Here is a 16,637-nt window from a genome sequence, read left to right on the forward strand (position 1 = left end):
TAAAATTCATCTACAGACTTCAAAAAAAAAAGTCTTTAAATTGATGCTATTTAATTGTTAGTACATTAAATCTTTTATGTTTTTATCTGTAAGAGATAACATACACCGCTGTTATTTCTTCTTGCCTATAATGGCACATTATTTATAAATGTAAAACTCAGCTTTTTTTTGTGTCAATTTTTTTTTTGTCCAAGAACTTTTTGTAAGTATTGGTTTTCTCACAAAAAAAGAGGAGGATATTTCTACATACAAATGATATTACTCTCAAGGTAAAGTTCAAGGTGCCATTTAGTGTACTGTTAGCATTCTCTTTCAATCCGTTTTAAAATAGAAACTGCAGACAATACTATTGTACATCTTCTTCAGGGCAATCACTGAATTGGAGGAAGTTTACGAGTTCACGTTTGAAAGACGTGCGTCTGTTAGACTTTTGTATGCCTCTTAAAAATATGACGTGTTTTTCTGGATTTTAGGATAGAGAGTGTAGCATGATCTCTAAGTCAAAAATCTGATGATCTGCTACGTTAAAAAACATATGTTACATAATTTTGTTAAGAAAATCTTATTACATTATGAATGAAATGTAGAAAAAGTAACAAATTATTCTCCCTCGTTTTTACAGTGGCTTGTGAAAGAATCAATTCGTACTAAAAAAAGTATGGCGTATCATTCACATCTTTATGCAGTTAGTCGATTCAACAACGAATACTCTATTAATTATGATGATACAAAAGGCTCTAACATATTGTTGTATCTAAAGGCAACTAAGGTAAGAGTTAATAAATTTATTACTTCATTACATCCAAACTATATTTTTTTCAAGCCTTTGTTAATTTTTAACCCAATTTAACTCCCCAGCTCATCATTACAAAGTCTCGTGTTACAAAGTCTATCTAATTTAAGGTGGCTCATGACACGTGTACTATATCTAATTGCGTGACAACAGACCATCAGATCAACAAACATCCGGGGATGACGCTGCCGTAGCACAATTAACCTGTGTCTGTTCATACAAAATCACCTTTTCGATAGCTCATACCAAAATATTACCTGGCACTCCCAAATTTTTTTGATATTATTAAGAAGCTTACGACTTCTTTTAATTTCTAATTTTATACAAAACGTTAAGATATATTTTGGAAAATATCGTAACATTTTTAATCAATATTGTATGGCCTTTTATAAGAGCCCCAGTAAAACATAAATTTTTAAGAGATTTGTTTTTAAAAATTGTCTGGCAACACAGCTTCAAATTTTTAGAAGTGATTCGGTTCATATTAAAGTGTAATTCCTCCAAGTTTCGTTGATACTTAATGTATTTTCATTTCGTATTGAGCCACCTTAACATCAAGGTATCCTGGTAGGGCTTTATAAACTAAACAAATATAATCCAAGTGAGGAATAATTAGGCTAGTTACCATCATTGCTTTGAGAGAGCTGAACAAAAGTTTCGCCCCATAGCGTAATTAACATAGGACCCCGTGTAATATGTAGCCACTACGTGTGCATTCCAACTCAAATCTTCTGTAATTAGAACGTCAAGTGTTTTTATTTATTGAAGATAGAAATGCTAGAGCTACTTGTTCAATTAACGCTATTGTTTATTTAAAATGAAAAGACTTGAGTACATAAAGTTATTGGGTTGAAGATGCTTGTTTATAAATCAACATTATAAATTAGTTATGACTAATACACACGCGCTTACCGAGTTATTTAGTTAAAGGCGCTAGTTTATCAATTAATATAATTATAAAGTAGAAAAAGAATTGCAATTCTTGTTACTATTCATCAGACCTTAGTGAGAATTATTGATCTTTATTTAACGGTGATTTTATTGTTAATTAGAATGCAGCAAGTGTTTTGAGTTTTTCACAAACATGATAAACTCCTCCTTTTTTTTCTTTGAAGCTAACAATTTATAAATACTAAATGAAAATTAATTGTCAATCTAGTTTTTGTAAACATGAGTTTATTTTAATGAAATTTTTTAAAACAGTAGCTGTAGAGAAAAAAACCGCAGATGCAATTTGAAAGTATGACAAGCAAGCACGAAAATGACCTTGTCTGCTCAACTACGGCGTGATATAAATAAGGGGGTATAGTTTGTAATCTGTACGCTGTGAAGCACGCTCTGCAATATATTTTAAATCACTATATCCTTATAGAAAGCTTATAGTAAGCATTTTGAGCAGACTTGGGAAGTAAGCGCCCAAAAAAAATAAATGGTGATATTTCGTACTTGTCCAAAACTGAAACTATTTCTCCTCACTTGTGTAAATTATCTCCACTAATTTTTTTATTTGTGTACAAATGGTTTCGGAGATATTTGCAGAAGACAACTTTAAAATAAGGTGCGGCGTAGAAAAAAAAAGAACCTTCATTTCAGATGCTGAATTACGATAAAAGTATATTCGAACGACATCATTCGATTCCTCCATATTTCCTGATTGTGACGGTGTAGTAATTGATTGATTTGGATGCAATAAAATGAGAGAATAGTTGAATTTAATTTTGAAACTGTGATACAAGCCAAATATCTAGTAACTTTCCCTACTGATTTCTTAGTCCCGTTCCGTTCTGTTAGTTTAAACGCAGCAGAAGTAAATTTCTTTGTACTGTTACGGGGTGCACAATGCGGATTAACGAAGCGGAGTCTCTCCACTTCGACCGGGCCTGTGTTGCCCGGATACGCAACGGTGACACTCCCTGTAAAATATTTTGCGGGTCTCGTGCGCCGAGACACCGCTGCGGAATACTGTATCGTGGCTGCAAGGTATCTGTCGTCGCTTTTCGCGACGATCGTTTATAATTATTATAAAAGGGAAAATTGAGGCACACCAAAAGAAGTAGCACTCGCGGGTATTTTTTTAAAATTAAAATGTATAATCAGGGAATATGAAATAATTACAAAAAAGTATTCGCAGGTGTGTAGTGTATGTGTGTGTATGTGAATTCTCGCTCGTCGAGCGCGATTGCTCGACGAGCTCGCGGCGCGAAAACGCAGACCAGGCAGACTTACGCGGGCTAATCGAGGGCCGCTGCCCTTTACAATAAAACGGTCGCCTAAGGACCGGTACTCACGGTCGCAGGTAGTGACGACTCTCTCGGTCTCGAAGGAGCTGTCGTGCCAACGCTGGGGCCAGTAGGCATCCCTACTGGCAGTGTCTGGAAGTCGAGGTCACTAACGCTAGCCTCGCGTTAACCCTCTGGCTGAGGGAACCTTCCGCCTCTCGTGGAACTCGGGGTCGCCTGCTTTCTCAGCAGCCTCCAGCACACACTTGGTATTCTCTGGACGTCGCACCCAAAGTCACCAAAGAAAAGACTTCTCGCGTGCCAAAAATTTATCGCGCAAAAAGAAAACAAAATAGATCACGAGAGTGGTACTCAAAATTCTACGCTTCTCGCGCGCTCGCTTGCCCAAGCTAATCTGCCGCTCTCTCGGCTTTTTCTCCCGTTCCCCTACTTTCCCTCTTCAGCCCTTTAACGCTCTTTTCCCCTTTCCCTGCTTCCCTACCTGCCCTAGCCTACTAATGTGGCCTAACGGTGGGGCACCGTTACACCCCCTGACTAGACGTTGGATACCGGGGTATCCAACTCTACCTCCTACGCGCCATTTAGGAAGGCTGGGGTTTAAACTACTAGAGGGAGAAAGAAAAAGGTGGATAAAGAAAAATACAACGTCGGCTATATGTTTAAAAAAAAAAAAAAGGGCACTATTTATTGCCGTGAGTAGAAAAAGAAAAACAGAAAGGAATGAAAAATGAAAAGAAAAAGAAAAAAATAAGAAAATGAAAACAAAATCACATTGGGACTGTCAATCTGTGGCTGGTTGATCCTAGGACCGTATCACGAGCGGATCCAGACCCCATTCACGCGCTCGTAGTGAAAGTGTTCGGAGCGTCTTGGGCACTCCTCGGACCGTTTCACCCCCTGCAGTCCGCACATATAGCAGCAGACGGGGCGGGTGGTGGTCCCTGCCGCCTTTGCCTGGACCGCACGAGCCCTGGTCAGGAGGCGCTCGGCCTCCTGGCAGAGTTGCCGAGCCTCGGCGTCCGCCTTCCTTTTTTTCTTCTTGGCGGCGGGCCTCCTCGACGCGGCGACGCTCTTCCTCAGCGAGGAGTTGGCGCGCCTCGACCCAGGTGTCATTGAAGGCCGCAAAACATTTGCGGCCGATCAGGGCCGTCCTCTCGGCCTTGACGGTCTTGGTCGTGGAGCCGTGCTCCCGATCATAGGCCTTGACCTCCGTGAAGGTGGCGAGCGCCTTCTCCCGGCTCGCCACGACACATTCCCGGGCCTCGTTGAGCCGCTCCAGGATGCCTTCCCAGGCGTCGTCTGGATCGGCCGTGGCCTCGATGGCCAAGAGCTGTGGCGCCTCCGTGGCCTCTGGTGTTGGTTGGACTGCCGACGATGGGTCGGCCTCGTCTTCGCCTCGGGGCTCAATGGCCAGTCGCGGAGTTGTTCCCACTTGGGATCTGAGGCCTCGTTGAAAAGCCTCGACCAGCTTGGTCCTCTCCTGCTCATCAGTGGCGTGCCTGAGGCGTCTAATAAGACCGCCCAGACTAAGGTGTGTTGCCTCCATCTCTGTAACAATACTGCCCCCTGAAAATAAAAGAAACAAAAAGTGGAGAAAAAGAAGAAAACACAATTAGTTGGGATAGAGGTGCTTACAAAATTAAATTTTTTTCTATTCTACGGGGCCGCAGCCATCGCATATCGCTCGGCGATTGACCCGTCGTTGGGTCGCATGTTCGAGCGTCGTTGCGTGGTCTGCCTTTAATTGCAGGCGTCTTAGCCGTGGCGGATGGCTTCGACGCCACGGTCGTTTTTCGCGGGCGGCCTCGCTTTGGCCTGGCTGATCCGGCAGCCTCGCTTACATCGGATGGATTTGCTAAAGGTGGGTCGCGCTTCGCCTGTTCGCCGCTTTCCAACGGTGGTTGAGGAGCTCTAGCCACTTCTTCTTCTTCGGACCCCAAATCTTCAGGAGGATCTTCTCCCGCCGTCGCTGAGGGTCTGCTCACGTAGGGCTTCAGCTGCCTCACGTGAATGGGGCCCGATGGTGTGCCTTCCTCGGATTCCAACTCGTACGTGTTGGAACCCAATGCCCTCCGGACGGTAAAGGGGCCGGCGTACCTTGGGGCTAATTTTGCTGCCACGCCTTGCGTTGCCGAGGACAAGACGTGGTTCTCCCGCCATACCTGGTCGCCAGGAGCGTAGACCACGTCGCGATGCTTGGCATTGTAATGCCGAGTGGCATTGGCCTGTGCCTTATCGTTTCGCTGATTTGCTTCTACGTGCAGCATCGGCAGACGCTCCATACGCTGCTTCCAGCTCTCTATTGCCTCATCCTCTAGGCGTTGCTAGGCCGTCGAATCGACCTGTCGGCGCATCGTACCTGGGGCGTACGGTTCTCTACCGCTGTTAAGCATCGCGGGGAAGAAGCCTGTGGAAGCGTGCCTTTCTGTGTTGTAAGCGAACACATGTTCGGGCAGCTTCTCGTCCCATGACCTATGATTGGCTTCGACAAAAGCTCGAATCATGGTCTTGATGATACGGTTCAAACGTTCAACCGGGTTCTCCTGCGGGTGATACGGCGGCGTAAGCATGTGCCGTATGCCCAGACTCTCCAAAAACCCATCGACGTCTTTGTTCCGGAACTCGGTGCTATTATCCGTCAACAACGCTTCCGGGGTACCATGTCGACAGATGACGCGCTCTCTCAGTGCGCTCACAACAGCCTTCCCATTGGCTCGCTGTAGCGGTACGACTTCGGCCCACCTCGTAAATAGATCCTCGATCACGAGGATGTATTCGTGGCCGTGCGTTGTCTTTGGTAGGGGGCCCATCATGTCAGCGGCCACTACTTGCCATGGAGCAGTGATAATCCTACGCCCCATAAGTCCTGGGGGTAGCCTCTGATCTACCTTGGTTTGTTGGCAAACCAAGCAGCTCCGCACGTAACGGGCAACATCCTGGTAGTATCCCGGCCAGTAGTACAACCGGGAGACACGCGCGAACGTCTTCTTGTGGCCAAGATGGCTGGCAGATGGTGTATCATGACACTCCTGAAGCACTTGGTCGTGCTGGCTTTTAGGTACCACCAGCTTCCAGGCTTCCAGGTCACCGAGAGTTTCATCAACCGTGGAATCGGGGCGATATGCATACAGGTATCCCCCGACGATTTTCCATCGCGGTCGACCCCGTGGGTCGTCCCGTACCTTCTGTACCATCTCCTGGTACCAAGGATCTCCAGCCGGGGGTTCCCACATGAGCGCTGACACAGCGCCACTCTCATCATCCTCATACAGTCGTGACAGGGCAGCGGGTACGCGATTTTGCGTTCCTTTCCGGTGTTCAACCTCGAAGCCATGACTTTGAAGTTCCATGGCCCATCTTGACAGTCGTCCAGTCGGGTTGTTAATACTAACCAACCACCGGAGACTGCTGTGATCGGTCACAACCTTAAAGCGTGTCCCTTCGATATAAGGGCGAAACTTTCGCGTCGCCCATAAGACCGCAAGGCAATTCTCGCTCTGTCACACTATAATTGCGCTCAGCCAGAGTCATCGAACGGCTTGCAAACTCCAGTACTCTTTCCTGCCCGTTGACTATCTGGGAAAATACGGCACCTAGTCCGGAGTCGGTGGCGTCCGTTTGCACCACGTACGGACTCTTGGGATCGGGTCGTTGTAACACTACCGAGGACGTCAGAAAAGCCTTTGTCTGTTCGAAGGATCGTTGCTGTTCATCTTTCCAGTCGAACGGCTGATCCTTACGCAACAGCCTGTTGATCGGTTCTACTACCGTCGAATAGTTTGGCAGGAACTTCCGGTACCATGAAACCATGCCTAGGAACCGCCTAAGTTGTTTCAAATTCTTCGGAGCCGGAAACGCCGTAATTGGTTTGAATTTAGCCGGATCCGGTCGCAAACCATCTCGGTTTACGAGGACGCCAAGGTATCTTACATCGGGTTGACAGAACTCACTCTTTCCTCGGTTGAGGGTGAGTCCGGCTTCGCGCACGCGTTTCAGCACATGCTCTAGCCACTTGAGATGCTCCTCGAATGTCTCTGTGACAATTATTATGTCATCGAGGTAGGCATAGGCATAGGGCTCGAGCTCCGGCCCAATGACGCTGTCGATTAGCCGCTGAAACGTCGCCGGCGCATTACTCAGGCCAAACGGTAGCCGTCGGAACTGAAAGAGCCCCTTGCCTGGTACGGTGAATGCTGTCACCGGCTTAGCCGCCTCGGCCAGCGGTATCTGGTGGTACGTGCTGCTGAGATAAAGGGTCGAAATAAAACGTGCTTTCCTCAGCTTGCGCAGGATGGTATCCATATGTGGCAGTGGATACGCGTCGGGTGCTGTTACCGCGTTTACTTTCCGGTAATCGACTCAAAACCGATACTTGCCATCCTTCTTGCGTATCATGACCACAGGGCTTGCCCATTCACTATTGGATGGCTCAATCACGCCACTTTCGAGCATCTCGCTCACGTGGGCATGGATTACCTCCTGGATCTTATCCGATACCGGGTAGCACTTCTGCTTGATGGGTCGCGAGCTCGTGACCTCAATCTCGTGCTCGACCCACGTAGTGCAACCTAAAGGAGCTTCACACTCCACGTAGCGGTCCAGGAGGGTCTGTAATTCCTCTTGTTGGGTGGACGAGATTTCATCCAGCCCGACGGCAGCGAGTCGGACCTCACCGGTCGTCATCACGCCCGCTACCTCTAGAGGAACCTTGGTATCTGGTCCTTTCAACACCAGGACTCTATCAACAGGATCATGGACGGTCCCAAAAGCGTTGATAAAGTTAGCCCCGACGTAGCAGTCAGCGTCTAACTCGGGCAACACTATGACGTCTACGTCCCGTTTCACCCGTCCCAACTCGAAGGGTAGGGTGACGAAGCCTAAGGTGCGTGACGATCGCCCGTCGGCCATAGCCGCGCTTCCTAGCGTGGGGCGTAGTTGCCGACGACAGGAATTGGCTATCTGGAGCCCAACTGCTCGCATGACCGTGTGCGTAGCGCCAGGGTCGTATAGCGCTCGCAGCTTGTACCCGGCTACTTCCAGCTGTAGCCACCACCGGCGCGCGTCCTCCGATGTAACCGTGGCCTGTGAGGGTTCGGGAGAGGGAGGCGGCGTAATACCCTCGCTTACGACTGCCTCCTTTCGTTTCCCTGCCTCTTATTAGGGTAGTCCCGCGCATAGTGGCCTAGGTGATTACACCTGTAGCAACGTGGCTGTGACTCCTGCGAGGGAGACCTGTCTCTCCGGGTGCCAGACTTTTTCGTGCCTGACCCCTCGTTCGGGTTTCGCCTCGGTGAGCGCGAGCCCGAATCTCGGCGTCTATTCGCCTTGGGCGAAGGAGGCGTGGGTGATCGTCGCCCCTGTTGACGGGGCCCGTTTGAAGCGCGAGAACTCTGCTTTGGCTCATTAGCATATTTAGCCAGGCTTGTTCGACGCTTCTCGACGTAGAGAAGGTCAAGCAGCAGCTTCAGCATGTTTTCGTCCAATTCCGGTTTTCTGACCTTTTTCTTGGTCAGCTCATCGACTATTTCTGCCGAGTATTCATCCATCACGTCGAACCCCGCAATTTTTGGAGGATTAGCCAGTTTCTTTGGCAGCTCCTCAATTGCCTTTCGAAGGGCAGCTTGCTCGTTCCGGATAGCCGCTATTTCCTGTACGCTATCGCTCAAAGGTTGGGCTTCGCTTATACCCGCAACCCTGGGCTGTTTTTTGGCCTCAGTAGCCTTAGCCTTGGGCTTGTATGCCGGTTCTGGCAAGTAGAAATGTTCTGGTGGGGGTGGCTCACGGAACGCACTCCTGAGTTCCAAGAGGCGTTCAGCCTCAGTGGCCTTTCGCAGCAGATCTGCCATGCTGTGAACCTTGTCTCGTCGGACTCGATCCTGTAACTCAGGACGCATATTCCTGTGGAATAGGTCCAACTGACGTTCTACCGGCCATGGAGGTTGAATTCGCCGCACGATATTCTTAATCTGCGTTAAGAAATTTCGTATGGGCTCACCAGCGTACTGGGTACGCATTTGCGCATCAGAGATCAGGCGGCGTTGCAGTTCTTCGCCTGAGCCATACCACTCCTGTCCTGCGGCTACAAAATCAGCCCAGCTGATCCACTGGTCGCATTCGTTGCGAAACCACGTCGCTGCGATGCCAGTCATAAGCTCTGGCAGAGCTTGGAAAAGCTCTGCTTCCGTAAGCCCCGAAGTTGTGCGGCATTCCGTAATGCGCGTGAGGAAGGAGTCAAAGTTGTCATGACTTTCCCCGGTGAACTTTACGTTCCATCGACGGACAATTTGTCCTAAGTCACGGCATCCGGGGTCGGCGTATGACCTACCTAACCCCGACTGTCTTTCCGCTGAGAGCGGGAGACTCCCTCCCGACCAGGCTGAACGTGTGGGGTCAACCGGTGCAGCCGTATGTGGGGGTAGGTATGGGTACGTCGGGCGTGTTGACGAGCTCACCGCATATGTGTGGGGCCACGTCGTAAACGCTTGTGACTGCGTTGTACGAGCAGGTGGTGCTGTTGAGTACCCACTTCTTTGCGGATAGCTTACCGAAGACATATATGCGCTAGTTGCTGCGCATGATGGGCATATCGCTTGTATCCAGCTGACTGTATTTGATGGCCATACATGTCCCATTGTCGTGGGTGGCGGTGGCGCCATGATGTGTACCGACGCCGACGCTAAGTCAACGTTGTAACGGCCGTTTCCGAATGGTGTGGCCTGTGAACCTGCGATATTTGCAAACGCTTGTTCGCCAAATATAGTTTCGCGCCTTTTCGCCGGCGCGTTTTCGTTTGAGGATGTCACATTTCTTCTTTGTGGCTGATTCTGGTTCGATGTGATAGCCGAACTTATTCGCGTTAAGTTCGCGATCTTTTCATTGGCTCTTAATAGCCTATCTTACAGCCATCTATTCTCCCTTTCGAGAGCTTGCTCTGACTGAGTTGCTCTACTTTTGTCCGAGTTCCTGACAAGCAAGGACGTATTGATGAGGAGCTCATCTTTATTTGTCCCCAATGTCTGAATATCCAGAGTTTTGACCTGCGTGGCTGTCATTGCCGCCGTCGTTGTGATTTTTAGGAGGTTATTCACCTCCTCACTGTCCCGCACTATTTGTAGCGGGTGCACGGCTTCGACGTCAATTTCGTCATCGTTTGCTTTTGCAAACTCCTCGCAGGCCTGTGTGACCATGAGGTGACGCGCTTTTACACGTCGCTCAATGGCTGCGTCGACGTCTTCCGCCGGTTCAAAATTCTCGGGGACATAGCTCCCCGTCAGCCACTGGTAAAGGCGGTGTGATCTGGCTGCTTTACTGCCAGTCGTTAGCAGCTCGAGATTTTCTAGAAAATCGATTCCTAGGTCTTCTTTTATTAACGACCTGCAGAAATCGCTTAGTTTATCCTCTTGATCCTGTGGTAGCGGTGCCATGGTCTTAAGGTTGCACTATACAAAAAAAACTACTGGCAGTAAGTGCACTGTGCCGCAGCGCAGATTAGCTTGGGAGGAGAGAGTTGACGGTTAGGGAGAATTTGCGCCAAGGCGTTAGCTGGACGCAATTTTTCTGCCTAAAATGCCTTGAGGCTTTAAATTAAAATTTTAATTTATTATAGCTTATATTTAAAGCTATCAGCTGTAGTAAGTCAATTCCCTCAACACTTTCTTTTGCGTGTGTATATGTGTGTGGTACAGTTGTAAATACAGTTATGTATAGTGTACCTGCACACGTACACTACTGCTTCGCGCACTACAAGCCGCGAGAAGCCAACAGCCGTGTATATATATATACCGGTGTATACTATGCCGTATATGCGCTGTGTGTCAGCGTACGCCGCCTGTAAAAATCCGATTTCACAGGCAAGGCTGGTTAGCTATTGAAAATAATATTTCGTCTCGAAATATTATTTTCTTTCTCGCTCGCACTTGTAGACAAAAATTTTGAGTGCTGGAAGTCAGCAACGACTCAAAATTGTCACGTAAACAAAGCCGCTGCTTTGTTTACATGCGCGACCTATACGAGTCTGCCGGTGTCTTTCGTGTGCGTTATAAGCGTTCTCCGTGTTATACCCGCGATCTGTTTTGTTTTTATTTTTGCTGTAGCTACTGCTACAGCTCCTACTTTACTATTATTATAGAGATAATAATAGTGAAGTTCGTCTACCTTGTAGACGACTTCGCGCGATACCTATCCGTGGGTTTTGTGTGTCGGGCGCCAATGTTACGGGGTGCACAATGCGGATTAACGAGGCGGAGTCTCTTTACTTTGACTGGGCCTGTGTTGCCCGGATACCCAACGGTGACACTCCCTGTAAAATATTTTGCGGGTCTCGTGCGCCGAGACACTGCTGTGGAATATTGTATCGCGGCTGCAAGGTGTTTGTCGTCGCTTTTCGCGACGATCGTTTATAATTATTATAAAAGGGAAAATTGAGGCACACCAAAAGAAGTAGCACTCGCGGGTATTTTTTCAAAATTAAAATGTATACTCAGGGAATATGAAATAATTAAAAAAAAGTATTCGCGGGTGTGTAGTGTATGTGCTTGTATGTGATTTCTCGCTCGTCGAGCGTGATTGCTCGACGAGCTCGCGGCGCGAAAACGCAGACCGGGCAGACTTACGCGGGCTAATCGAGGGCCGCTGCCCTTTACAATAAAACGGTCGCCTAAGGACCGGTACTCACGGTCGCAGGTAGTGACGACTTTCTCGGTCTCGAAGGAGCTGTCGTGCCAACGCTGGGGCCAGTAGGCGTCCCTACTGGCAGTGTCTGGAAGTCGAGGTCACTAACGCTAGAGTCGCGTTAACCCTCTGGCTGGGGGAACCTTCCGCCTCTCGTGGAACTCGGGGTCGCCTGCTTTCTCAGCAGCCTCCAGCACAGGTCGCCTGCTTTCTCAGCAGCCTTCAGCACACACCTGGTATTCTCTGGACGTCGCACCCAAAGTCACCAAAGAAAACACTTCTCGCGTGCCAAAAATTTATCGCGCAAAAAGAAAACAAAATAGATCACGAGAGTCGTACTCAAAATTCTACGCTTCTCGCGCGCTTGCTTGCCCAAGCTAATCTGCCGCTCTCTCGGCTTTTTCTCCCGTTCCCCTACTTTCCCTCTTCAGCCCTTTAACGCTCTTTTCCCCTTTCCCTGCTTCCCTACCTGCCCTAGCCTCCTAATGTGGCCTAACGGTGGGGCACCGTTACAGTACCGATAGATATTGGTAGGTATAGATATTATTTATAATCGAAAAGTAAGGCTATTCAAAAAATAAATCAAGCTAATTTAAACTAAGTAATAAGCTGCTTTGTCATGGGTGAATTCAAAACAATATTGATGTTTAACGTTAATTAAAAAATGACAGTGACTCGGGGCACGTGACCCCCGAGTCGCTGCCTCAAAAAATTTGTTCTGGTGGAGCACCAGTGGTGTGGTGTGGTTAATTTGAAACATTTAAATTTCAAATAACAACACGTATTATAGGTTATAGGTAGGGATAATGGCAGCTATTTTTTTACACTCGGGGCTTACTTAACTAAATCCATGAGCTGTTTCACTTCTCCGCATTAGTCAACAGCTCGTGCTCTACAAGATTTTTATCAGGTAATATTATTTCACTCAAGTTCTGCCTTTGCAAGTACCAAAATTTTTTTCACAAATTTGTTTCACGTATTTCAGACGTCAATAGCTCTTTTTTTCCTTATCAGTGCTTCGCTACTCTGCATGAATCGTCAGCTCGTGCTCTATAAGATCTGTTTCAGAATAAAGCTTTTCATGCAACTATCTGTCTTTGTAATTACATTTATTCACAAATGTATTTTACGTATTTCAGCTAGATGATCCGACACAAAATTATCTTGAGTGGTTTTGAGTTTTAATATTTTGTGACAAACAATACGATGGATGTATCAATGGAAGCTGTCGTGCTTTATATCAAGCATTTCGAACACGAAGATGCAGTAGGCATGTGTGTAATATCTCATTAATATAACTAAGTAATCTACTTGATTAAACCGAAGGAGTAAACTTTGTTCATCAGATACGATTATTTGTAAGATAGCTTGTTAAGTTGTATCCTGTATTTTGATGCAAAAAATTTTTTGCTCGTTTTAGACATGTGTTTCTATATGTTTGTTTTGTATTTTATAATTTTATCTCATTTTAGAAGCAAAAAAAGGAGCTTTTTGTAACTTCAAACTCTTCTACAATGCCTCGTTATGCAGCACTAGGAGTTGATCAGCTGTTTGAAATCTTTCAAATCATGATGATTTTTGATGGAAAAAGGAAACCAAAATCAAATACTATCTGGCAAAAAGGTAGTTTTAAACTCCATAATACATTAAGTGGTAAAACTGTTTATTTTTACGTATTTGGAAATATAATTGGTAAACGTGGTGTAGAAATATCAAATTAAAAAATAAAAATCCCGATGTTTTAAACAGTTTTATATTAAACTTCAACATATTTTTTGACGACGTGGAGTCAACAATACTAAAACCAGTCTTAAATAATAATAAAAAAAAAAAATTTTCCCAGCAGATAGACCTACAACTCCATTGAAAATATTTGATTTGCTCAACTCTTACCCTGTGTTTTTTTATTAAAAAAAAACATACGTTGTTCAGCAAAAAGAAGTAATTTAATTTATTAAGGTGTGCACTTAAGGACGTTGATCACACACAGCGTTTTCTGTACGATCTTACTGAAATTTTAACAGGACGCTTATAATACTGTGAGAAAGTTACGTGTTATATTTGAGATCGTTTCACAACACCGTTTTTTAAATTTAATGATTGTTGAAAAAACTTCAATTTAACACGTAACCTTATTGAGGAGTCACATAAAAATAGAATTTATAAGGAAATGGTGTGTAGAATTTTTCCAATTTTTTTTTTGCATGACGCAATACCATAATACTGGTATTGTTCTCAATTTTTAACGAGATCGACAAGTTATTCTTGCAATTAAATTAAAAAAACAGTGTCGGACGCCTATGAATAGGTGTACAAATGCATTCAAAACAGTTGCCGGCTCTGCCACATGCTCGCTCCCCCCTCACTGCACTCTCTACATTACCCCTCTAGCTGTGATGAACGTTCTTAATGTGGTAATACCGTTAAAGGAAGATCAATTTTTCAACTGATAAGTTAACGTTTAATATAACTACGTATGACTCTACAAAGATCCGTCATTTTAAAAAAATACCTCTTTTTGGAGTTCCTCGACAAAAAACTCTCAAAGATCTTGTGCACTCGGAAGCCTTGAAATATAAGAGATTCGAAGCTCAATATTGTAATAATTATGGCGAGTTTGAAGGTCTGCTTGTTCATAATACTTCGGTATTGTGGAAATCTCGCCAAGAAGCTATCTACAAAAAAGTATGGAGTTTCTCAATGAAAAAAAGTTGTAAAAGCTATTATAGCTATGAAAATTAATGCTTAATGGAACAGTGCCATCAAACAGATTAGCAATTTTTCCGTTTCAGTAACGTTTTGGACTCCCGAACAGATCAATTTGTGGAGTGCAGTAAGGAATTTTAAAAACATTTCCATATTCATGGATGCAGCTAGACGTCTCACAAAAAAATATCTACTAATTGAAAGACATCATAGCATATCTTTTTATACCTAATAAGTATACCACTAGGACAAAAAATTTACCCGATTTTTCAATTTGTTTCGGATCATCTGCCATTCACTTAAAAGACGCCTTCTGTTAGTGAAAATTTGCCAAAAGTTGTTTTTTCTTATCTTTAGAAACTGTTAAATAGACAAATATTATGACAGATTATTTTAATTCAGATTCAGATGTTGCATCCTCAGGGTGATCATAATCTTTTTTTTTTAGATATCACACGTATAACATCAATAAATTGGCTAATTTGTGGTCAACTTTTTCTTGCAATATACATAGATTTTCTTGACGGTTTGATTTATTTAGCTAGAGCTTATTTAGAAAATCAAAACAAGGCTCTCCCGAAGTTGAACGAATCTGATTACAGAAATATGTACGTTGATAGCCCAAAAAAAATATTCATAAAATAAGAGGTAAATACATGGAACCACAGAAAGACAGATATGATGTACAATAGACCTAAATCAAAATTTACAATTGATTTGTTAAAAAATGGGTTGCTAATAAAGCCTATTACACACAAGAACGAGATATACTCAAATAAATGTACGTGTTCGTTTGATACAATTTTTACAAAAATCATTCTGAATTTAAAAAAAATGTTGATCCTAATTCCAAAGGTAAATCGTGTTTTTGGGGTATTAAAATAGAATTTATCTTAACTGCTAAGAAGACGATGTTGTATAACAATAAATTTGAAATCTGTTTGAAGTATTTTGATGCTAATAGTAATGATGTTTTACATTTTAAAAAATTTCTTGGTTACCTAACATTCAAATTATTTGAAAATTGTGTAACAAATACTTCTTTCATCAAAGTAACATCTGAATATCAATCAGAAGTACTTAACATCAAAGAACTGCATTCTTGCATCTATAATTATGCCCAGAATTAGAAAACTTTAAATTCATTGGCAGTCAAGAGTTTTGCAATAAAAATTATTTGAAAATTATTCCTACAAATTTCTTGACGAATAGTAAATCGCACGTTATAGTCGGAGTAGTAGCTTTGCAACAAATCAAACTTTATAGGAAGTCTTCACCATTATACAGCTTATTGCCGAACTTTGAAACAAAGTATTTATAAGTTGAGTGAAAATTGAATCGTAGGAAAATATGTATTGAAGCTAATGTGTAAAAAATTTTATTTTTATTTTTTATTTATTTATAAACACGTGAAATAGAATAACTGATATCTCACTCTCACTTGATATGTTTTATTGTGAAGACACTTTTGAATTTGATAATAAATTGTAATGTATTGAAATTCATTACTTTTTAAATTCTTCAAAAGAAATCACTTGCATTACATCATTTTCAATCCTTGCCTTCAACATAAGTATGTCAGCATCGAGGCTAACTGTAATTTTAGAAGTGAGTTTCTTAAACAAAGAATAAATTGGGAAACGTATCTGTAGGGTCACTTTTAAAAAAATGCATTCAGAAAAGGTACTGTCGAATTTCCTTTGTACCAGACCAAATCATTCTCAAAAGCCTTTATACTTTTTTGTCTTTAAATCACATCAACCTAACGAAGCAAACTAACTTCAGCTATGTACAAAACAGACTTCAGTGCTTCGAAAGTTGATGGTTTTATAATTGCATTTTAGCATTTGTACATTTCAGTTGGTCGATAGATATTATGATAGAGATTATAAGGTCGTAGACTTTAATCACACACAGTACAACGCATACTAAGCTCGTGTACTGAGCCATAGCTTATTAGGCTATAGCTAAAAAGAAGAGCCAGGATAAGATGGGGACAGACAAAGTCCCGAAGTAATGGCCATGGAGTGACTTGAGCAGGCGTGGCAATGAAGATTAGATCCTGATAGTCGAGCGCCTTTCCTCGAAGGAGTATAATAAAAACCTTTATTCCGTATATCTATTGTCATAAAGTATGCCGAGCCAAAGTTAAGTAATATAAACAAGTTATCAAAATTCTAGTATCGCACTTTGATGACCCCAAAATTGTATTGTTATTTGTAAGATCA

The 16,637-nt window shown here is 43.9% G+C and overlaps 1 protein-coding gene across 3 annotated transcripts in view; it reads left to right on the forward strand.

Annotated features, from left to right (window-relative positions):
• Positions 1-16,637, forward strand: part of fidipidine (coiled-coil domain-containing protein 93) — a 525,830-nt gene that overhangs the window by 60,363 nt on the left and 448,830 nt on the right. For all 3 annotated transcript variants that reach the window (XM_089595045.1, XM_089595044.1, XM_089595046.1), the window contains one exon: positions 623-769. In XM_089595045.1, coding sequence (XP_089451171.1) covers positions 623-769 — 147 coding nt within the window. The remainder of the gene's footprint in view (positions 1-622; positions 770-16,637) is intronic.

The sequence above is a fragment of the Copidosoma floridanum genome, unplaced genomic scaffold (genome assembly GCF_036245765.1).
Source record: "Copidosoma floridanum isolate Cflo_tuat_1 unplaced genomic scaffold, Cflo_Japanese_pri ptg000024l, whole genome shotgun sequence".
In the NCBI taxonomy this organism is placed as follows: domain Eukaryota; kingdom Metazoa; phylum Arthropoda; class Insecta; order Hymenoptera; family Encyrtidae; genus Copidosoma; species Copidosoma floridanum.